Genomic DNA, 26,023 nt, shown 5'->3' with positions numbered 1-26,023 from the left:
ACAGAGCCATCTGCGGTGAACTGACATCATTATATGACGTAATGGGAAAGTAAATGATATAAAATAAATTCCAAAACTGTAAAGGAAGAACTTTATTTTTCGATTTTTGGGCACCTTTTGGGATCTTTGACCACTGTGCGGTACCGATAGTGATTAATAACCGTACCAGGTTATATTCTCGTTATCACCATCAATTGATTTCAGCTGATCCTGATCGTTGCCGATTTAGCAGCCAGGGATAGATGAAATTGTTCAAAAAAGCTTCAGATCGATAAAGGGTGACGAAGTGACCGCGGTTTTCACAAATTCATAATTCATCGCATCGTTCGGGCGAGAGTCAATAATTTCTTTCAGTGATACCGCAAAGCTAAAACTGTCGACGTAAAAAAAACAGAAGCTACTTACTTTGATGCTTATCAGCTAATTGCACGAGCGGTGTGGGCAGATCTCGCCGTCGGTAGAAGCACATCACTTTGGCTTCTACGTTACCGTTGGGTGTTTTGTTGAGTTCGTCGATCCGACGAATCTGGTAAGGGGATGTCGACGATGTTTCCACGTAGACATAGTCTGTAATTGAAGGAAGAAAAAAAATCAAATTAGGTTAGGCATAAATAAAACATTTAAGTCTTAATTCGCGGAAAATAAAAGCCGCCTGTTTCGATAAGTTGAAAATATCTTCGTCAATCTCGACCCACAAAACGGATTATGACCGGTTTACGGACTAACATTCGATTACAATCGGGTCAAAGGCCGTCCCGCGGCTGCATCATGGGCCGGGAAGCCACCTAGCAATACACAATTCTACACTTTTATGAGCCGCTGTCATCACAGAAGTCATAAAGTTGTTTTTATGATTCTTTTGCATCGCACAAATACACGCCGGAATCCCCGGAAGATGCAACGAGGCAAACGTGGTCAGGTGACCAGAAAAGGTTTTCATTTTGTTGAGTTTTTCTCTTGAAACATCAAAGATTTGTTGGAACTAGCTTCACATTTTACTGCTAAATAGCCACAGTAAATATGCTTTTCAAGAAGGTAAGATAAATTGCACCATGAAAATGACGAATCTGTTCTGTTGATTCGGTTTATTCCCAAATTGGGATAATAACCAGCAAATTAAGCAAATTCCCCGGTTCGATCTCTCAATAAAGATAAGCATCAAAACAATTATTATTTATTCGCCAACTGCGGTGATGAACTGCACGGAAATCTATCGCTCTTTTAATCCATCGTAAATTCTGCCCCAAATTACCCGTAAAACACTGACACCGTTTATGTATGATGGCAGATAAAAACGATTTCCTACCAATTGATGTGTCGCAGATAAAAACCACAATGTTCGGGGGGTAGTGTAATTCCACTGTCGCATCCCCCAGGTGCGAGAACGTAACTTTTTTTGTTTCAATTTGGGTTTGTGTTTTCCACCACGCCGTGTGGTTACATTATTGAACTGTGTAAATGGAAACATAAGCTTTAAAATGTTCGATTAACGAAATTTGTTGACAGTGCTACCATCATTGTTAGAATTCGACTATTGCTTATGTAGCTCATTGTCTCGTAGATGAAAAGTTTACTTCTGTTTATTGACGCGATGTTTCAAAAGATATTTTGAATAGGTATCACTAAAATCATAACATTATGCGATAAGAAACATCGCCGTCTCAATAAATTCAATAAATTATATTTACAATATTTTGATAGATAAAGGAAAACATAAAAGTATAAAGCCGTCGTCATCTTATTTAAATTACCGTGACAGTGGAAAGCAACCTGAATTTTCCGACAAACAAATATCAATCTCACGCATAAATTTCGGATAAAAATGACTTCCAGCGTAAAAATTTAAATAGTCCATTTGCTTAATTTAATGAATGAAACAAGTGTCATACCGCTGCATACAGCCACTCGATTGTCTGCTATCTTTCATCACAATACACCAACCAACCAACAGGTGCTCATCGGACCGCACAACGAAACCGAGGGGTCCACCACTAGGCTGGTCACACCTTGGATAGTGTGCGTGCGTGTGTGTATGTGTGTGTGTGGTTGTTGAAGGGTTATCAACGAGTTCCCAACCGGCCACAACCGGGTCGCACACGGTGCGGTGGTCATTTAATTCAATTCATAAAATTCCTGACTGCTACCAGGGTATGGAGATAGAGAGACATAGCCGTTACCGGTTTTTTCACTCTATCACTGCTGGTGAACACATAGTGATTATGTTTGTTTCAGAGATCCGATTGCGGCAGCCTTTTGGAAACAATTCGCAGTAGTTCCCTTCGGAAATGGTACGAACTCGTGTTACCATGAGCATTTATTCGCTAAATGGTTGTGGATATGATTAAACGTAAATTTATTTAAGGTCGAACAGAGTTCCAGTCGGAAATAAATAATAAAGAATACGGTGGAAATCAGCCCAACTATGAATGGTTGCACCTGCCTGTATGCCTACATCGAGGAAAGGTGGTTAACATCAAGCACCAAGCAGTTTGAAGATGGAATCAAAATTATAATTTGATGATGATCAAACCGCTCGAACTGGCATTCAGTGTGTTTCAGCTGCCAGGTATTATTTCGAATTAACATATGGTACACATTATAACTCAACCTGCTTCGTACGATACGATTTTCATTGTCAATTTTAATAATCACAGGAGCAATTAAGAAATAAGGAATCAGTTTTTCCGCTGGATAACATATGATCAGAAGAGTGACAAGAAAAAATTACCTCCATTGGCCCACCCCTAAGACGATTCCTTATCCGCAAGAAATTCGAAAGCTGAAACAAATCTGGAACATCATACTGAAAGTTTGTATGGTATATTTCAACGTTTTGTGTGGGAAAACCCATACTTCAGATTAATTCTAAATATGAAAATCAGTATGTCAAAGTTGGATTTGTGTTTCGAATTCATCTCAGTAACTAGCATCCACTTAGGCCTAGTTAGACGAGAAATCCATACATACCGTACTAATCAGTCTAAGACCGTGGCGTCCTTTACTGTATCAAGAAGTCTTCTTCAGTTCACTCGGTTCATGGCTGTTTGTCGCCAGCCTCGCAGGGCACGTAGACTCCTCAGATTTCCTTCAACTTGGTTGATCCACCTCGCTTGTGCACCTCTCCTCCTTGTGCCTGTCGAATTAGTTTCGAGAATAATTTTTATTGTCGTTCGCCATCCAGACGACATTCCTAACCCACCGCAGCCGCCCAATTGTCGCTTTGCGAACGATGGCTGATTCTTCAAGCAACTATTGCAATTCGTGGTTCATAGGCCGTCTCCACATTCCGTCTTCCACCTACACCCCACCATAGATAATTCACAACATCTTCCGTACTATGAAGAAGCCAAGAGTTTTAGGCCTATCAGTTTAAGATCTTTTCTTCTAAAACCTTTGGAACGAATAATCGGTCATCACATCAGAAACGTTAGTTTAGTTGAATATCCACTGCACAAAATGCAACATGCATATCAGTGTGGGAAATCCACTCTGCTTCACGATGTTGTTTACAACATTAAGAAAGCCTTCTCGCTCAAGCAATCTAGATTGGGTGTATTCCTAGATATTGAGGATGCTTTTGACAAAGTGTTCTTCCAGTCTATTCTGGAAGCGACGCGCGGTCATGGGATACCTGCATGTATCTAGGGTTGGATAAACGCAATGCTTAATAATCGCATACTTTGCTCGTCACTGCGACATGCTGAGATACGGGTGTTGGGTATTTGCGGTTGTCATCAGGGCGGCGTTCTGGCACCTTTGTTATGGAACTTGGTAGCCGAGGGTTTGTTGAAGAAACTCAATGAGCTTGAATTTCCAACCTACGGATTTGCTGACGATTACCAAATACTAATTACTGGATTTTGCATCGGAACAATCTTTGGCTTAATGCAACAGGCATTAAGAGCTGTCGAACAGTGGTGTCGACAAGTTAAATTATCAGTTAACCCAAGCAAAACTTCAATGGTTCTTTTCACGAAGAAGCGAATAATAACCGGGGTTCGTCCCTTGCAGTTCTTTGATTCTGAGCTACTGTGTGCAGATCAAGTCAAATACGTTGGAGTTATATTGGATTCTAAACTGAATTGGTCTGCTCACATTGAGCTCAGAGTCAAGAAAGCGTGCATGGCCTTCCCTCTCGAGAGGAATGGTTGTCTGGCTATATGGAAAGACAACAACAAACACAAGCGGTCTGTTACACTGACGGTTCTCTGATGGAGGGACGTGCTGGTGCTGGTGTCTACTGTCGTGAAATGAGATTGGAACAATCTCACTCACTCGGTAGATACTGTACTGTATTCCAAGCAGAAATCTTTGCGATTATGTGCGAGGTACAATCGGCCCTTCAACTGAGTTTGGCCGGCAGAGGTATAAACTTCTGCTCCGATAGTCGGGCTGCAATCAAGGCCCTTAGCTCAGACAAATCACGGTCCAAGCTAGTGATTGCGTGCCGAACCCAAATCGAAGAACTAAGCATTGTCAACACTATCTACCTTGTCTGGGTGCCCAGACATTCCGGTATTACTGGAAATGAATGGGCTGACGAATTGTCCAGGGCAGGTTCAGCGATTAACTTCGTTGGTCCTGAGCCCGCGCTGCCAATTTCGACAAGTTGGATAAGGGAAAAAATACGGCCCTGGGCTTCGTCCGAGCACTGCAATTATTGGAGAAATCTACAAACGTGTCGCCAAATAAAGGCGTTTCTAGAATAACCGTGCCCAGTGATTTCGAAAAATCTCCTACATTTTTCGAAGCTCCACTGCGGCATGCTGACCAGGGCTTTAACCGGCCACTGCAAACTCAATTATCACATGGCAACTATTCAGCGCGCTGCGTCTTTTTCATGTGATCTTTGTGAATCCGACTACGGAACCTCATATCATCTGATATGCAACTGTCCAACGGTAGCGCAATTGCGATTTCGAGTTTTCGGCCGTCCTTATAAAGACGAAACCATGTTTGGACGACTGAAACTCAGACATACTAAAGTTTCTTATCCAATGTGGTAAAGAGCTTTAGGCTTACTCGCAGGTAAGTTGAACTACTTGTGAATTTACCTTACCTGTTGTTTATTTTTGTTTATGTGTTGTTATTTTTCCCTCCCTTCCAATTCTACTTCATCACATCTCCCTGTCCTTTCCTTCCGCTTAGGAAATGATGAAAACACACGGCAAGGCACAAATCCTCGACTACATACGGGGAACGTGCCATTTAAGCCAATAAATATATTCTGATTCCTGATTCCTCCTCCTTGGATCTGTCGAATTAGTTTCGAGAATCATTTTTATCGGGTTGTCGTTCGCCATCCAGACGAATTTCCTAGCCCATCGCAGCCGCCCTATTTTCGCTGTGCGAACGATGGGTGGTTCTCCAAGCAACTATTGCAATTCATAGGCCGTCCCCACATTCCGTCTTCCGCCTGCACCCCACCATAGATAATTTGCAACACCTTCCGTACGAAAATACATCAACTGTGCGTTGATCCTCCGCCAGCACAGTTCAACTTTCGTGCTCGTAGAGGACAACCGGTCTAATTAATGTTTTATGGATGGTTAACTTCGTGAGGTAGCGCACTTTCTTCGACCGAAGGGTTTTTCGAAGTCCAAAGTAAACCCGATTACCTGCCAAAATACGTCTCTGAATTTCTCTGCAGGTGCGGTCACCAGTGAGCCCAACTACACGAACTCATCAACCACCTCAACATCGTCGCCATCAATTGCCATACTCGGCGGATGCTCTCATGTATTCTGTCTTTGACGAATTTATGGCCAGTCCAATTCGCTTTACTTCTACCTTCAGTCGGATGTATATCTTCTACCTTCAGTCGGATGTATATCAGATTACGTACCGCAAAATCAACGTCGTCGGCAAAGTCAAACAGCTGACCCGACCTCCGGAAGATCGTAGCGCTCGTATCAATCCTCGATCTTTTTCTCACACCTTCCAAAACGATATTATTCAGGAGAGAGTCCATCGCAGTAGCCCTTTCCGAGTTTCAAATAGACTCGAGAGCGTCTCTGATACTCGAACGTAACACATTACTCGATCCATTGTCACTTTGGTCAGTCATGCCAGTTTGTCCGGGAGCCCGAGGAACGAAAAATTCATGCTTTTTTCGAGAGAGTTTTCCTACTGGAGCTGTTGAGCTAGGTTCTTGGAAGGGCTCCCCGTCAGAATCACACACTACAGTTGCACCCGAGCAAACGAAAAACCCATAATACCCCCATGGTCATTGTCCAATTTCATCCCCACCGCATGATGGGTTGGTAGTGTTTTAAATGGTGTCAACCCATGAAAATACCGTCATCATGGTCCGATAAATCCTATGTAAAAACCATATTTTGGTGTATTTATGGGTTATTGAGACCATTTGATAGTGTTTTGATGATTGTGAAACTTGGCACGGATCATTTTCATGGTATCTTCAATGGATTGTAAGGTGTCTGAATCCATGAAAATTTACTCGGGAATGACGTCCACTAAAACACTGCTGTAGGCCAATTGTAGCGGGCCGTGATTCTTAATGTGATATTCATTGTACGGTTCAGGTATGTACGGGCGTAGGGACTTCGCGATCGCGTGTATCATCGCAAAGGCACGAGCATTTGTACGTTAACGTGATCGATCGCGTGTACGTTTGTATGTCGCGTGTGCTAACGTGTATGTAACTTTGCGTGTATAAATTCTATATTAAAACCGTGTGCCTTTCGCATATTCGCGTGTGTTCTAGAATGATCGCGCGCAGACTGCGAATCTGATACTTAATTTTTCGTGTACGGTTCAGATTCTATAAGAAAGAGGATTCTTCCATATCACTAGAATTCCCAGTTATGTCACCATGGAACCTGTTGTCTAGTGGATGCGACCTTTATTTTTTATTGGTATAACGCGCCTGAGACCGTGTTCGTAACATCGTAAGTACTAGAACGTTCACATTGTTAAAGTTTGCGCGATCGCGAACGTAGGTGTGCATAGATGAGCTTAAGCCTTCGTATGTTTATTTTGAACATTTGATACAACTTGACTTGAAATAGTCATCAAAATAAAAATCGAGTGTAATATTCGCCTAAAAATCGAGAAATTTTCTAGAACCAAGCAAAACAATAGAAATTCATCGCATAGAGAAAACGTTAATGTTATTTAGTAATCGATTCGATAAACGAGCCGCTAATTCGTATACGTACTAAGGATAGGTGGTGTGCCCTTCACGTACATGAGAATAAAAGCTAAGAAACTAATAGTTATCCAATCCAATTCAAAGTGTACTTGAAGAATAGATAACGAAAGAAAAATATTTTTTTATCGATTCATCGCACTAAAATTATGCGACAATAAAACTGTTACCCTTGAAATTTGCTCAAATAATTATTGAAAAAATGATTTTCTTTAAATTTTGAGCTCCCTTGCACCTATAGTTGATATAGTGTATCTATAGTTGCAAGTCTCATAAGAAATCAATGGGATTTGCAACAATAGGAACCGAAATTAGCGATTGCACCACTATTGGTACATGTGTTCCTATACTGGTACAAGCGGTTTTGAATACATAAATTGATTATTTAACCAACTTTATTTTGTCCTATGAAGTAGGGTTTGAAAGCTTTCGTTAAACGTATTAGCATTGCCCATAGGTATATACATCGATTTTTAGCAAAAGTTTTCCTTAAGTAAGTTTCCTTAAGGGACTATTGGTACATCCACCCTATTCGTTGGCATAGTACATATTTGGTGATAGCTCAGTTAAAAAGAACACCGAGAACCGCGTTAGAAACAACATAAACTAAACATCCACCGTTTGGCCTAATTTCATCATAGAAGTGAAAACTCATTTTACTACCCTTACTCATTTTAATAACCTGTTCCCCGATCTATACCCACTCAAGGGACTTTCATCACAGCCGAAAGTATCTATTTTGCCGATTCAAGAGTACCAGGAAGGGTCGTAGTCACAGAAATGTGCCCTTCTCCTAGCACACAACACTGCAACACACATCATGGGTCTGGGACTTCAAATGTCCGCAACAAACAAAAAAAACAGCAGCAACAAAAGCGTCAAGAAGAGCATACACACGTACGTCCGACACGGGGGTGGTGGTGTTTGTGTGTTTGTTTACACTCACGGGTTCATTATCATATTGATTTTTACTCTCCTGCCTGACCCCAACCACGATAGCTTCCTTCTTCGCCTCCTCATCCACCTCCTTCCTTCTCCGCCTACGCTCGAGACTCTGTATATTCCCGTTGCCCGCACCTCGTTCTGCTTCAGCTTCGATGGTGGTGGCTGATGGCAGTCAGATTCCTGTAAACTCCAGTCCGAAACACGGTATCACGCTTGAACTGCTAAGCGCACACCCTTCAATATTTTTTTTTCTCTCGGGGCGAAATTTATGTAAGGGGAGTAAATCAATGGCGGAAGATTTAGGCACAGAAGTGTCTGCTTTCGAAGCTGAATGTCAACTACGACAGCAACGATTGAGAAACGTGTTTTTTTTAGGGTGAACGATTACTTATTGGAAATATTATCACTGGTAACCAGAGGTGATCGCAAAAGCTCAGCTTATTGGAAGTGAATCATCATATTTGTCTGACTTACTTCATTCATTTTAGCCTGTCTTCGGAAGTTAACGAGCATTTACTACTTTACTGCTAACGAGCTTTGTTGTAGATATGCACTTGAAAAAAAATCTCCTATCTGCGTTATCTTGAATCAATATAGCGGTTATAGAACCGTATATGAGTAACATTCCACATAGTTTTGAGTTGCTTTGTCAACAAAACACAGAGACGTCCTTCCGTTCCCAAAATGTAAAAGTCACCCCACCGACATTAGGCAGCAGAATTCTGATGCACGCGAAAGAAGGAACAAACTTTTTGGTTAAGGTATCTGTCCCGCATTTTCGGCAGGTCTAACTTTAATACGCGTTAGAATGATTATTTCGCCGAAAATATGTCCCACTGCCCTATGTACTATCGCTCGACTGCAAAGTTCGTAACTCCCCGATAAGAAGATTCTTCCCTCGTTGTTACGCCGAATAAAAGATCAGAACCGAGAGAGCAATGGAGTACAGTTTTAATTGAAACTGTTTGTGTAGTCCTTCGTATAGATAAAATATATTTAGTAAGGAGCCGAAACAGAGCGAAATTTCTCACTAACTATACCGAAAGGGGAAGGTGAACCCGAAAAGTTACTCGTTTACGATACCGGAAGTTATTAGCAGTGGCAGGAAAAATTATGCATATCGGAGGGCCAAACTTTGAAGAAAATAATCGACGGCCAGCATTCAAGCGCAGATTATAAGTTACTTGGATTAATTATTAGCCTACCTTACACTCATATACATCTTTTGTAGCGTGGAAGGATTGCGAGCAGATATCTTCCGATAATACAGTTTTCAATTATGAGAGATTTCTTTGATCTTACTTATAAATCAAAAGGCGTCTGCTTTTCACAGGTGACCTATTTAAATTATCTTAGTTATAATCAAATATTTTATCTGAGAAAAGTTCTGCTTAAGTTTTTTGCACTTCAACTCACTAAACTTTGTCTGTTCAAGGTTCATTAGCCTGTTGCACTCATCGAAACTATAACCTATGATAAATAAAACGGTGTCATCATATCAAACTGATTTACTTCACAGGATGCGCTGTAAGATTTTTCTAACATTAATGTATAGTATAAACAAAAGTAGCCCTGGTGAACAACCCTGTGGAACACTAAGGTCGGTAACTGTGAAACCCTATCAGGAGCATTTCCTCTTACGCTATGCTTCTCCAATACACAAGTAATCAGTTTACGGTGATTAATTGTTTCAAACGCCTAACTAACTACTATCACAAAACTTTGTGTTATTCTGTAACGATCACCCATTTTCGTTTCTCGTACTTGATGCAACGAATAATATCTAGTTAATTATCCGTGGGGCATTGAATGGGAAAATCAACGCAAATTGTGAAATCCAGCTACGGAACATTGTCAATCTCCAAAACAATCAATCCCAGTTCGGAATTTCCAATATTATTTTAGAGCATGAATAAATTTATTTGAATTTTTTAGCATTCATTGGTATTCTTGAGAAGAAATGTATATCTGTTATTATCGATAAAGTTTCAACATTCCAGTATCTCCCTTGTTAGTTGAACGAAACCATTATGAAGCTATATATTTCAGTGACAATCTGTACTTAAAAATTATTCATGGGGGTAAATAGTTGAAATCGTTAGACCTTGGCCCTGTATTGATCCGCAATTGAAGACCCGTAATATAACATAAGTTCTATATTTTACCTCGAGTTATAGTGGACCACATTTCACAAAACGAACATGTTGTATTCTGATTGTCATACGTACACAGCGTTGTTTAAGCATAAAGAGCACGTTTAACCTTTACTTTTTCAAAGCTCAATGACGTGTTTCATGTTGACGAAACAAAGTCTTCTGTGCCCGTTTTACACCTGAACGAACAGTATTTATGTTTGTCAACACACACTATGTCGTCGACGATGGAAAGGTTATTGTGTATTGGTATCATCATTTAAATAGAGGAGAAATAATACTGGGTCGAGATGGCTTCCTTGCGGAATGTAGCGAGCCATGGCAGCGATAGACACTCCTTATTGCTGATTTTAAGATACCCACCATTAAGATAGGAAGAAACCCAACGAAGAAGTTGTCTACGGATATCGAGTATGTGGAGGTTGAATGTTGCGATATCATGGTCAATTTTACCAAAGACAGCGGATAGATCCATGCAGATAGTATCGTTTTGTAGTCCGTAGGCGAATGCATCGAGTACATACATTATGAAGCAGAACAGTTTGCTTATTTTCTATCATTTAAGAATAGAATTTTTTCGGTCGTCTGGGATGTAGAGTAGAGTGGGGTCAAGTAGGTCAGTTTTCTATGACGAGCTCGTGGGATAGTATTTTTGCACTGATGTTGACAAACGAGCACTCGTTGGAAAGGTTATACATCTGGCAACGTTTTGCAATAATGTATGGCTAAATATTTTTCAAGTTAAATTGAATAAGACGAAGGTACTTTTTTCGATGTTTTTAAAATTTGGAGGCACGTTAGGTCACTATATTCGAGGTTAAATTAAACAACGTACACGTCTAGAAAATCACCGGTTCAACTTTTATTTGAAGAGTATTAATTATGCAGATTATTTAAAAAATAAATTGACGCCGTTGAAATTGGCAAATTGAGAAATGGTAAATGATGTGAAAAATCATGAAAGTGCGAAGGGAACTGTTGAAAAAACATGTTGTTTCGGCAGCTGCGTCCGGCGTGGTACTTGCGAATGACTTCTTCGGTGTCTTCGTCGTCGTCAAAGTGTGGATTAGAAGTTGTTCATTCCAGCTTACGTGATTGATTATCGGCTGATCTATCGTAGCCCCAAGCGTATGTTTCATGTTGATGTCTGTTTGTTTTTAAAACAAAAATATCGGGAAACCAACACAAAACTCGTGTTCAGCATTAATGTTCACGCAAGAAAAAACTCACTTGACATTTTTTACATTAATTAAATGTACTGTACAGAGGACGAAAGACAATGCGTTTTCGCAGAACAGGCGAAAACATAAATGACACCGAAACTAATACAGCTGATCCACAGTAACAACCAAAATGACAGTCGTCAACGATGTTCTCTACCGTGTATCTAATTCACACACGATGAGCGACCTCTGTAATAACATAGCAAAGATAATGCCCTATACCTATTGTACCCCCATACCTATTTAGCCCCATTCTACTCTAATGTTTTCAGTGAAAAAAACTAGCTACAGTAGTTTTGATACGGTACTCATACATGATATTATCCTGCAATTGTCGAAGCTCGATGTGGAATTTTCTGGATGACCAACATGGTTTTTAATGAAGCTGTAAGTTTCGGCAAGCAGCATTTTGAAAAAAAAATTGTATAGCATATTTATGGGAAAAGAAAGTAATAGAAAATGAATAATTCTGCGCGAAAATGGATGATATTTGATAAAACTGTATAATGTGATGATTCAACTATATACCGCGAACACCCCATTTTCTCAGTCCCCGATTTTCTCAGCTTATTACCCGATTTTGTCAGCCTCATATGAAAATATGTTTCATGGGCACAAGTAGACGAATCAAGCCAAATATCAGTAATTTTTTTCTTGAGGATGCAAAAATGCAAAAATTAAAAAAAAATGTTTTTTTTGTAATTTGTTAAGGCTTCCTTAACGGCGATTAATTTAATTAATCAAAAAGAATTCTGAGACTATATCTAGGCAATAAAAAAGAGCATCGTTGTGCTCTTATCAACCTGCCTACGCTACGAAACAGGAGAGTTTTTCTGCAGCGACTTTTTGTGTTCGATCTTCTCGCTGACAACATTGACTGCCCTCTGCTTCTCGCTAAGCTGGACTTCAACGTTCCTGGTAGGTCTCTGCGGAGAATGGACTTCTTTCGGCGCTCTACTCATCGCACGCAGTACGGCCAGAATAACCCGGTAGATGTTTGCTGTGAGCTCTTCAATAGCGTTTTTTATCATTTTGACTTTAACTTAAATAGAGAAATGTTCAAAGTGAAAATAGGTTTAAGTTAGTATAGTATCTCAGTCTGTACGAAATTTTATTAATTCGAAGACAATATTAATTCAATGTGAATATTAAAACCGCTAAAGTTCATTATAAAGAAAGAAAGAAAATGTCCCAATTTAGTCAATGTTCTCATTTTGCTTTTTAACGACATTTTATTAGCTAGAGATTACTGAGTAGGGAAAGTTATGATGATTTTGAGCAATAGCAGTTAAATGAGAACAAGGATGTGATACAGATATTGATCGGAAAACTAGAAGTGGCAGGCTAATCTTACGGACTAAGCTTTTGTCCTCTGTTTGTGCTCATGGTAAAGTCTGTCATTGCCGTGAGACATATAGACTTGAGCGATTCGTAATAATGCTACCTAAGCTCGACTCATGTCAGCAGAAGACAAAAGATTAGTCCGTAAAATTTTAAATCTGTTTCTAATGACCACCTGCCACTTCTAGTTTTCAGATCCGTATATTTTACATCCTTGCTCTCAGTTGAATACTATGGCTCTAAATTTTCACAACGTTGCCTACTCAGTAATCTCTAGCTAGTTGAATGTCGTTAAATAGTAAAAAATAAAATGTGACTACATATTAATCAAAATAAAAAATGAAAAAAGTTCTCATTTTGTCAATCTAATATACACAAACGGAATGATAAACATGAGTCTTTACAAAGTTAAATATTATTTTTATTGTTATCGTGTAGTTTTCAAATGGTTCACCTTGATGTCAAAAAACAAGTTACAGGAAAGTTTATGTGCATATTAAAAAACTATTGTTTATGATGGAGAATCGCGAATATTTGTGAAAAAGACGTAATTAAGAGTTTTTTCTATTGATAGCTTCTTCATGATGCATACATACACACAAAAAAATTATCGAAAAATATTTGATTGCTGATCATTTTTGACGGAGAAATGTAAATAATATATAAAAAGGGCAAAATTGCAAAAGAATAAGTTAAAAAAAGCTCTTTTTGCATTGCCGGATGTTAATCGAGCTGATATTTCTTTGGATTAAGCAAACTAATTTCTATGTTTGTTCAGCGGTTATTTGACCACAAGGAAGTTCCACAGAGTACTAAATGTGCATAGAGAAAACGCATTGTTTTGTCTGAGTGGAATAACGACTTCAAGCATGTATGAGATTCGAGAATTGACAATTCGCGAGAAGGATCGAAAAGCAGTTACAATTACCAATTTCCTTCGGTCTTATCAGCACTAAGACCACATGTTTTATTGCCATGTTTATTGGTTTGCTTTGAGTTAATTAAATTATGTTCATTAATTTTTTTCGCGCTTTCGAGTGATTTTATATACTATTGAGTAACCTGTTTTATTTTTTGCATCTTCTGCATTTTCTGACATTGTTAGATTGTTCTTTAAAATTAGCAATTTAGTTTTCCCTGCTACCGGGAAACAAAATACTTCATTTCCTGCAACTTTTAGACTTTCTAGTTTTTATACTAAGTTAGTAGATTAATTATGATCATTCTTCTTATCTATTCGTTATGGACCTACTTGCTTCCCTTTCTAGTAGTTGGGTTGATAATAAAGTAATGTTTCCAGCTCAGTTAATTTTGCGATTGATATTTTACAGTCGTAGCTTCAGTTTGTTTTCCACTCTTTTCTTCTATTAGGAAATTTTTGTTCCTGTTTTCACACTCACAATCTCATGCCAAAAAGCAATCCTATTCGCGCACAGTTTGAGATGAGCGCAACGCTCTCGAAGAATAAAAATAACTGGCACACATAACATTACATAACAAACATCTATTCGCTAGAATCATCCCTTTACTATCCGTGCTATGACGACATACACTCGTTAAGTTGCAAAATGGTTTGATGATGAGTGTTGCTTTCGCCTGTCTCCCTGCCGCCGACCTTTTAGCATCGTCATTGGCGCATTTTGCTTCGTACAATTTCCAATTGTTTTTAATATCCCCTTTGTACGTATGTATTCGGTACTAAAAAACTTACTAGAAAAAAATACTAGTGGGCAGCATCAGGACTCAAACCGAGAAACATCTACTCTTTAAAAACGTCTCTTTACACCCTAGACCATAACGACACATGTTACTAGCTCTTCGAATGAGCTATATAAACTTCTCGTCATTGTAACAGCGATCGTAAGTGAGAGAGCATGGAGACGTTCTTAGGTGTTATTCAAGTTAGTTCTGCGCTGTGTAGCCAACAACGTGTAGCTATGTGGTTCGATATTATATTGCACAGGTATGAGGTTGATTAAACACTAACGAATCATTTGAGAGCTTTTCGTTCACAGTTCGAGCACGAAAAAAATGCATTTAGGCTCCCGAAGGTTCGTATTGGGTGTAGTTTGTCTGCTGTAAAAATAATTATTGTATTAAGTATAATTTTAGACATTGTCTCGCTAATCGCCTAAAATGTATTTTCAACCACCTAATTTTGAATTCCTAATGCACCGATGCGCAGACGTAATCGTCGCACAGCTAACAAACCACGTGAGCCGAAATGCACAACTTCAATTCCACACTCTGGCGACAACGAGGACACCGAAGAAGTCATTCGCAAGTACAAAGCCAAACGCAGCTCTGCTGAAAACATGTTTTTTCAACATATCCTTCCACGGTTGTATGACTTTTCACATCTTTTGTCACTTCCTCATTTTCTTACCTAACTGACGTAAATGGATTGCATGTATTATTTGTGTTGATAACTTAAATAATCAGCAGCATAAATCTAATAAGGCGAGGGTACTTTTTTCGATGCTATAAAAATCTTGGGGTACGATAGGTCACTATATTCGAGGATAAATACAACAATGTACATGTCTAGAAAATCAGCAGTTCAACTTTTATTTGAAGAGTATCTTCAAATAAAAGTTGAACTGGTGATTTTCTAGGCATGTACATTGTTGTATTTATCCTCGAATATAGTGACCTATCGTACCCCAAGATTTTTATAGCATCGAAAAAAGTACCCTCGCCTTATTGGATTTAGCTTGAAAAATATTTAGCCAGGCAAAAGATCATTATTGGCTAAACGTTGTCAGATGTATAACCTTTCAATCGAAGGTTTGCTTGTCAAAATCAGTGCAAAAGTACCACCGCACGAGCTTACCAAAGAAAACTGACCTATTTGACCCCACTTTACTCTACCATCTATTGATTCTCTGTGCAAATTCAGCTTGTCCCGATCAATAACGGAGTAGCAACTAGCGATGGTCGCACAAGCTCAAAATCAAGCTCAAATTTCGAAAAAAAAAACCAGCGCGCATTTTTTTCGCGCAGAACTATTTATTCTTTTTAACTCAGTCTCGTATAGTTTTGCTGCACAAAATAGGGTCATCAAATGCAAGTAATGTATGCAAAAACTTCTAGACCATTTTGAAAAATGGCTCTTGTGTCACAGTGTTCTAATTACCAATATATGTCTCGACATTGCAAGACAAGCATAATAGCATCAAGATAGCCAGTTATTCGATTGGATACGGTTTCGACAGCTATCAACGTATACAAATTATGGGGCCTCCATTGCTCTGTTTTTCTGCGGCCAACGAAAAGATCTAAACTTTTTTGCTGGTGCTGATGTCTACTGTCGCAAAATGAGATTAGAACAGTCTCACTCGCTAGGTAGATACTGTACTATATTCTCAGCAGAAATATTCGCGGTTATGTATGCGGTACAATCGGCCCTTCAACAGAGTCAAAAAACTAGTTCAAATTCACTTTCTTTGGAAACTACTGTATAGCTTTCAAATAACAGAGAAATGTATAATTATCATAAGTAATTGACAAAATCTTTCGGCTCAGTTCAACAAACTCAACCTGTGGGTGGCCAACACTGATGCTAGTACTATCCCGTGTACCCGGAAGCATACGTGATTTCTCCAATTGGTACTGCGTACTCAACCACTCTCACTGACTGTACCATAAGCTGCGACTGTAGTCGGAGTAGGAGTTGGAATTGCACACCTCGCTGACTCCAGTATCAGAAGCTTCACCAAACAACCAGCACTGGGCCCGTCCGTCAGACGGCGGGTCCGAGCAAGCGGAATGCGTGTATTATTTCCGGTGACTGATTTCTACCGCTATTATCACTCTCTATCTCTCGCTTTGCAACTAAACCCGGGCATTGGACTATTCTGAGCCTAACTTTGGCTCCAAGTACGCGGTGGTGGTGGTGGTGGTATGTTTTTGATGGACGGATCCGCTTGAAACGTTGCGCACAGAGTCAAGAGGAAATTTTTAATTTCATACCCTAGCTCGTTGTAGAGCTGCCACTGGGTTCTTGTTTCCAATCGTTGTAGCTTGTGTTTGGTTTCGCGAAATCAACGGAAATGTGGGGCTTAGAAAAAAACGTAAAAAATGAAGGTGTTTATAAATCATAATAGCCATCATTGGATATTTAGTCGACTCATATGTCAAACTAATGGATTTGCTGTAGTTACTTGTTGCACTCCACTACGTACGAGTTCACGCTCTGCTGTGCCCCGGTTCCGAGAAGCGGTAGTAATTATAAGTGCTATTAAATTAGTTTATTTCCCATGATTGGTTGGTCTTCGGCAGCACCAAGTTTGCTGCTATCTTGACGAGAGGATGCAGAGATTCACCATCGCTGCTGGTACTTACTCGTGGCAGTAAGCTACCCAGTGGGGCAGCTGTTCAAGATGATTACGCTATAAAATTTAATGCACACTCTTCTTCTAACAAGCATACTGACTGACGTTTGGACGGTATATGATTGGCTCATGAAAATACGCGGAGTATTCTGCTGTGAAAATTACAGGCTTTTCCATTGCGTGTGCACAGGTGCCCGGCGTTTCGTAACTCGAGCTACAAGGTGTGAATGATTGGAACGATCGGTTGGATTTTCATGGATGGCCAAGATAATAGGTGTTCGTCAATGCACTATTCTTATGCAAAGCAGTTCAGAAACGAAGAATCCGATAACCGTCGAGTAGTTTTTGTTTTTACTTATAACTAGAATTATCACTCGTATTTATTAGTTTTTTACACACTTCGCACTAATTTGGTGATGCCGCGGCAAGACACTAGTCTCATAAATCTGTAAGTATTCTGCAAACTAAGAATCGGCTATGACGGGGTCTGACGAAATGGTCAAAGATAACGGGATTGTTCATAGATTGACATAAATCAGTTTTCGAGGTTTTTTACCTGCTGATCAAACAAACTGGCTTTTGAAACATACTGAGTTTGACGTTCTGCTTGGTAAGCAGACCCGTAATATGGCTGCTGTTGACCTGTGCATCATTTAGCTGTGAACTATTCTGATCTTAGAAAATTATTAATCGATTCCTAGTCCAACCAGGAGTGTTTGCTACAAAGTTGAACTGAAGCAGACAAGTCTAGGTACAAGACCAACGTGCTTGAACTTTGTATTGGATTTTTGAACATTTTATATATAGAAAGACCATAGTAGCATTACCTACAACTTTACCGAAGACTGAAAAGTAATCGAGCTTTGTTAGGAGAATGTACAGTGTACATTCTCCTAACAAAGCTCGATTACTTTTCAGTTTACATTGTACACGGAAAAAAATGTTCCCAAAATCGTGAATAAAGTGCTATGAATTTTGGATACGAAAACAGGACCGTGAACAAAAATCATGTGTTTTACAATTATGTTCCGTCTCCCTTTAGTAACGCCTATATAACGCTTTCCGCGATACCATTGCAAAATCGATTTTCTGTATGTGAACTAATTCAAAACTTTATGATCATTATTCGTAAAACCATAGTTTGAATCGTGATTTTATTCATAGCTTTTGGAACATTATTCAATGACCGACTATGCAATGACTAAGCTGATTCATGATTTGTTACATCTTGAACATGATCTGGTTTTCGGACGGCGCTGGTGGTTGAGTGGTAAGCGTGACCGCCACTCATTCCAGTTTGTCTGGGTTCAATCCCAACCGAGGTTGGTGAGATTTTTCTTAGGTGAAAAAAATGTGGTCACGTCTTCCTTCGGAAGGGAAGTGAAGCCGTTGGTCCCCGGTCCATGATTTGATGGATCGATATCTAGTCCAGATAGTGGCATCTCCCTGGCGTCGGTAAAGAAGATGTAAAATCCAACTTCTATACTTACTAACAAATAATAATATCATCTCCCTGGCGTCGGTAAAGAAGATGTAAAATCCAACTTCTATACTTACTAACAAATAATAATATCCTCCCGTGATACTTGTGGAGTACGCAGTATATACGGCCTCTAGCAAAAGCAAGTATCGGACTAACATTCCTGTCCCTTTCCTTCCGCGATCTACGTTCAGGACTGGCCGACGCCGGTATTGATCAATAAAACACTTTAGGATTACCAGGAGTTGCACATTGAAGGATGTTTCGTTATTCCCAAGCATAATTATCTATTGATTCCCTGTGCAACTTCAGCTAGTCCAGATCGACAATGGGGTAGCAGCCAGGGGTGGTCGCACAAGCTCAAGCTCTTGAACATGATCTGGTTTTCGTGATTGTGAATTAATTCACAAAATTAAAACATTTTTTCGTGAACTTATTCACGAAACCCGGAATATTATTCATGAATTCTTTAAATTATGAACTAGTTCATGATACCAAATATATAAAACACGATTCAATATCTGTGCTCAAGAAATAATTCCTAAAATCATAAAACTCTATTCATGTATACGTCAACTGATTCATTATTTCTAGCAAATTACTCACAACTCACTATTCATGCTCGTGAGTGTTCACAAAACCATAAAATAATTTCCATGTATTCGTGAGCTAGTTAATGATTTCTAGTATAATAATCACGACTTATTATTCAAACTCGTGAAATAGTTAGCAAGATAAAAAAATAATATTCATGGAAACGTGAACTGATTTATGATTCCTAGTATATTAGTCACGCCTGATCATACGTGCCCGTAAAATAAGCATAAGCATAATAGATCGCCCGTGGTTGCTACTCCGTTACCACAGAGAACAGACATATAAGATAGAACAAACTTTCCCGAAAAACCTGTGTAAACATTTAAATGAAAATACGTTGAAATTCACCATCGCCTGTAGTTTGCTTGCGTGAGTCACCATTGCATCCAAATTTGCATACAAGTCCCGTATAGCGATTGCTGGCTGATCGAAGCGCCGACCAGTGGCAAGTTGCTACTTGCTGTTGTCATTTCAAAGCGACAGTTTTATTTCTTACACAAGTTGGAAACATTACTTGTATGTTAATTCTCAGTGCCGTTACTGATCAGAACCAATTAAGATTGGAAAATGATTATTGGAAGGAATCCTCTGCATCTCCACATGCATCACTGGAAGGGAAGATTTGTTAGTGAGTGTGCCCATTGCATAATCATGTAAAAATTGCTCTGGGCAGCCGGCTGCCGAGAATTTCGGAATATTTTCTTTTTGTGTATTAATTTGATTGGCTTAATAAGCATTTCGAACTCCGGATAGGCGACTATGCGGAGCATTGCTTATATTTTCATAAATCGATAACGTTCAATTTTCTATCACGCGGAGAATTTTTCGTTGTTTCTGTCTGTCATTAAGTTTTTTCGGCGATCATAGCTAGAGGAAAACAAAAAAAACGCTATCGATGATGGATTTGATGAATTAACTAAAACCACCCAAACTTCACCAATTAAACAAAACAATTTCAACAACTCTATACATTAACACCATACAAGCACTTCTCGAAAAAACTACACAATATAATACTTCTTTATCAGCACAAAATCGTTCTTAAAATGGAAACTAAGGAGCTACGCGACTGCACGTTTCTGTAGAGGATTGCCCCATGTGTCACATCTTTATGTTTGTTATACATCTTATTTCAGTTGTGTATCTAATGGCAGTAAATCGTGTTCGAATGAAAGATCGTGATATAAGAGCAGTCGATCCGCCAAAAACGATACTAAATATTCCAGTTCTGATCATACGTGCCCCTAAAATAGTTCACAAAATCATAAAATATCGTTCATGTGTTCGTGAACTGGTTCATGATTCCTAGTACAATTTTCACGACTGACCATTCGTGCTCATGAAATAGTTTACAAAACCATAAAATATCATTAAGGGATCGTGAACTGGTTCATGATTCGTAGTACATGATTCACGATCTATCTTGAGTGCTTGTGATATTTAAAAGCATCCGTAATCATTTTCAAATTCATGCAACTCTCCACATGGTCATCAAATTTTCACGTGAACTATTTCACAAAATTTGGGTTTTTTATGATATAACATGGTTTTGTTCAGTTTCTAGCAACTAGTAATAGGTTTGAGCAGAAGATATAAGAAAACTATTAAGACGAACATCGTTATTCATTTGATTAGGTTCAATGTGATTTTCGGACAGAAAACGAAAACTACGCTGAGCAATAAAAATATAATGCAGGATCTAAATTGGGGTAAAGCCTTTTATTTATGCACAAGTGCTTATAACCTAACTCAAATTAAGTCATATTTTTTGCGCTTCGGATGCATAAATACAGGGGTTTACCCTAATTTAGATTCTACATTCTTTTGCCACATTGGCGTGTAAGTGAAAGTCACAAACAGTTTCGATTCAATTTGGTCCTCGTTAGTAAAATAAGAACTTCTGTGCAAACCAAGACATTAGTCTCGATCAGTCGTTTACTGTACATATAAGTGATGTGTCATTTTTTGGATCTAGCTAGTGGCCCAGTCAGCTGAAACAAAAAATATCAGTCACGCTTTCATAATCCAATTCATATTGTCACATTACTCCGAGTAAAAATCCGATAGTAATTAAACATGAACACGAGTTACATTACTCCACGGGTCGCTACGATAACGCGCAAATAAATTGCGAAAATCGTGACTAAGATCCAGCAATCATGAACATAAATTCCAATACTCGTGACTAAAATATCAAAAATCGTGACTATAATCATGAAATTATGAACGCAAATCACTGTACTTGTGGCTAAATTGGCACGATAACATGAATATAAATTACGGAAATCGTGACCAAGATCCAGAAAGCATCAATAATGAATATAAGTCACACTACTCCGCCGGAAAAATCCAACACGAAACTCGCGAATAAAATATCATGAAAACCTGAGTATAAATTACGAATATCGCGACTAAGGCCTTGATATCATGGCCATAACTTACGAATGAAATATCACAACAACGAGATGAGAAATTACGAAAATCGCGATAAAGCTCCTAAAATCATGAATATATTTTAAATGGTGGTTCTTTCAGTTGATATACTTAAAACAAAGCAGTGTATCCCCAAATTATGAATAATAATCATAACAGAAACTAGACATGTCTAGGGAACAACTACCGAAACACCACCCAACATTGCAATGTAACGCCTTATACAATTTTACGCGAGTTAGTTTTTTTGAAAACACACAGTTCCATGAATACGAAATTTATTATCCATAATTTCATGAACACAATTTTCGTAAATCGTTCACTTCACGAAATCTTGATTTTTTGTGCATGAATTTATGAACGGATATTTTTCTACCTATTAAACTTTTAGCCAGTTCCGAATGGGGCCGACTAGCGCGCGTCGTCGATATCCACGAGCTTTAGCTGAATAGTATGTTTGCAACAATTTGAGTACAAGAAATGTGTCATCTTTCAACCAAAACAATGCTAATTTCCCATTTCACCTCTTAGAGTGCACCACCACTAACATTTCGCTAACAGTGCTATTTCGAACTCAAATTTAACCAATACTTAATTTAAATCATTTTTCGGGTATACCCCTCAAATATAGTGTAGAACTACAAAACTAAAATGTTTGGGAGATATTAAATATTTTATAGATTGTACTTAATAAACGAAAATTAAAAAAAAAACAAATATTGACGAAAAACTCCAAATGACCCCAAATTGGTGCTAGTTACTGAGGAGATGCGTTCAAAACACAGAATCCGACTTTATCTAAGTCTTAAAACAATTTTGAACCACTTCATTCAATTGTTAGTAGCTAGCACATTATTAGTAGACGAGTTGCAAAATGTTTTAGTCAAATTAGAATTAATACTTAATTTATCAATTTGAAATGATTGGTCGACAGTGTCACTTTTTCAGATCGTGTCTTTGCACTTCCCAGTCTAGAATCTTCATGGATTATGAACGAACCCGTACTATTCTCTTCTGGTGCCTTCACCACCTTTGTCCGGCGATAGCCAGAGCGTTGTGTGAGAGAAAGACAAATGAGGGAAGCCCGATAACCATCTCAATACATGTACACCGATTGGATCTGATCATCGTAAGCACACGTACACGCTACCTTTTTCCCACCTTTCCGGTCGCACGGTGTTACGGTGTATGCGTACAATAACAACTAGCCACACAACAGTGAACCGAAGCTCATGAAAGCACACCGTGAGCACCGATTATCAAGATTACGCGATAATATGGAGCTATTAAAATGATTCGTTCGCCGGAAACTCATCCTTAGCCCAGGACTGGACAGAGGAATCTGCGGCACAGACTAGATAGTCCTGAACTACGAAAACTGCCAATGGTGCCAAGATCGACGGCGTCGTCAGAAACGTCAAATGTGAAATAAGCTTTCCATCGATTTGCATTTACAAGGTCGTAAAAAAGACAAATTTATTCAATTGTGCCTAATAAATTAGGCACACTGTTACCGCCCTCTTCTGATCGTATTTTCACTCAATAAAATCTAATTATTCATCGCCCGAATCAACCAGCTATTCGATGTCAATCTGATCAATAATCATGTTTTGGTGTTTGGCTGCATACCCTCTTATTTCAGACTGCAAATAAACCCAGGTGCAAACGAGCAAATTGGTCGGAAAAATTGCTCGACCCATAATTGTTGGCTTCAGCACGCCAGCATCAGATTAGCGAGGATTAGTGTTATGGGTCTATTTGACTTGTTTCACTGTACATACTACAATGGCTGGGTGTGTGTGCGTATTAAGGCAGAGATGAACATTGGCGATGAAATCAGCCGAAATAAAAATGTCGAAACGGTTACTGGGTCAATCGAGATCGAAATCGATGTTTATGGGTTGAGATTTCGGCCCCTTGGCACTAGGACGGAGAGTAAAACGTCTTTAACATAATCGCCTGTTTAGTGATGGTTTTCGTTTAGGTGGAAATAATAATCATAATAACCATAATAGTTAATTTTATAAACACTGATTTTTGCTTTACGCTGCTCTATAACTTCAACAGATATACCGGTTTACATAAACATATAAAATAGCTTTCTTTATGCGGAACGTTTTTGTGGAATGTTGAAAATAAAAAAGAGAATAATTTACTTTTGAATTCCACCAGGTGGATATTAAATTGTTTTGATATTCTATTTATAAACCTTTATCCAATCGAACGGTTTTGATTGCAAAATCAATCTAAAATATTATTTCCGTCTGTGGAGAAAAAAACAAAGCAAAAAACTAATACCCATCAAACTTAGTGTTTTTTTTATTTTGATTATAGATGTTTTAACCTTAGGGTCATTCGCCTCTTTTCGGATTAGAGAAATCTCTTTTGGAAACATCTCTAACCCTACGTGCGGGGTTGGGAATCGAACCCAGGTGAGCTGCGTACAAGGCAATCGATTTACCAACTACGCTATGCTGACACCACTTACTTGAGCCGTGGCCATTAAAAGATTCATCCAGAGCAAATTCCCATGGGCTCAAACTCCATCATAATATGGTCAGTGACAAACTTCACAACCATAAAATGGTCTCAACAACCTATTAATATACCAAAATATTACTATTACATAAAATCTTCCGGACAATGGTGATTGACTTGGGTTGACTGCATTTCAAGCACTATCAAAACACCATGCAGTGGGCGCGAATTTAGACCATGAGCAGTAGTGCGAAATTTAAAATGCAGTTGTCTGTTTCTGATTTAATTTGCGGAAACCAGCGTTCAGTTTCAGAGTCTATCTCAATTATTCACTTCCAATTTCATACAGAATCGAATGTCAAACATTTACAAAGAAAATATAAATTCATTCCCCAACCAAAGGATTCATATTATGTGGACAGTTTGGAGGCACAAATTAGCATAGGCTACATTTTCGAGCATAAGTGAACTGCGTAATCTATATTTGGTGTACAATAATCCCTCTCAGAGCTAGCATAGAAACAAAATTCAGTTTGCTCTGACCATGAAGGACACATCTAGAAACTATTTCCCGGTATTTCAAATGGTGGTTTTGTGATGAGAATCTGAGTGGACCCATATCCTCCTACCTGTTCAGCAGCACAAGCCATAGTGCGATGATACCAATATTCTCTGCACATTCACAATCTCCAAACTTCATTACCTGAACCACAAACAATTGCCAAATTTGTAGCAGCTGTTCAGGTAATACTGACAACGGCAAAAGCTGCGTGAAGTACCTCAGAATAAACAGCTAGCACAATCATTGAGGTACATATTGTAAGGACAAGAAAAAAAGGAAGAAATGATATGTTCGCGAGCATAAAGACAGCAACCAGGATAATGATATGGAAGTGTACGAGACAGAAATGAACGACCGTCAAAACCCTGTTGGTGAGGAAAAAATGTTTCTCCGCCTCGGAAACAGTTCTTTACGCGCAATGGCTAGTCGCTCGCACGAGATTTATCAGACAACCATTGAAACTAGTTTTATTATTTTTATTGATTGCATCATGAAATATATAAAAGATGCATGGCTTCGTTTAGCCAACGCATTGAACCGAATCAAATAAACGAATAACATAATAAAAAAGTAGAATTTTATAGACGACTGAGCACTAAAACTCTCCTAAAAAGAGCACACTTCATCGCTAGTGATTTCCACATTTAACAAAACTCGGATATAATACTAGATAGTGACCAGAATAAAGTTAACTAGTTATATAAAAGACAAATTTTTAAATTGTATACAATTAGAATTTTTGTATTAGGTTATTGCACTGTACGCTTAGTATAAACACAAAGAAAAACGTGTAAAACCAAACAAGTCAAAAAGTGGTAGAACAGCGAATTTACTGATATGCGAGTTCATTTACCCACGAATTTAATACACTCACATATCATTAACTTGCTGATACGAAGGAACGTACACAGTAGCAGTAGAACTAACTGTCGTGATTTTGTCCTTTCTTCCAATCGGATGCCAATTGCTGCAAAATCACACGTTAGTGAGTGAACTTAATGTTACAACCAGCAGCAGCATTTTAGTCGCCCACTATGATTTCCAATTGATGTCTATGTAAATTTTCAAACGACGTAATGATACGGCAAAAAAATCAATAGGCTGTCACGGAGAGCGACTAAAATGTTGTAACTGATTGAATCTTTACATGTCTGCATAAGTTAGGAGTATTGTTTCAATTTCATGTTTTCAGCGTGTGAGTCTTTCGTCAGTTTTGTTCGTTGTGGAATAAAATGAGAGATGATCAGAAATCGAAGAGAAAAGAACTATCTTTTCTATATCAACTCGAGTGCTTTGGGAATTACCC

At 38.7% G+C, this 26,023-nt stretch overlaps 1 protein-coding gene across 2 annotated transcripts in view; it reads right to left on the bottom strand.

The window, feature by feature from the left end:
- Positions 1–26,023, bottom strand: part of LOC131677570 (metastasis-associated protein MTA1) — a 194,992-nt gene that overhangs the window by 117,896 nt on the left and 51,073 nt on the right. For both annotated transcript variants that reach the window (XR_009303393.1, XM_058957456.1), the window contains exon 2: positions 406–567. Coding sequence is in view for 1 of the 2 variants with exons in the window: in XM_058957456.1 (XP_058813439.1) it covers positions 406–567 (162 nt within the window). In the remaining variant the exon portion in view is untranslated. The remainder of the gene's footprint in view (positions 1–405; positions 568–26,023) is intronic.

Source organism: Topomyia yanbarensis, chromosome 1 (assembly GCF_030247195.1).
Source record: "Topomyia yanbarensis strain Yona2022 chromosome 1, ASM3024719v1, whole genome shotgun sequence".
Taxonomy (NCBI): Eukaryota; Metazoa; Arthropoda; class Insecta; order Diptera; family Culicidae; genus Topomyia; species Topomyia yanbarensis.
The sequence above is the reverse complement of the archived record's forward strand: the minus strand, read 5'-3'. Positions and strand labels throughout refer to the sequence as shown.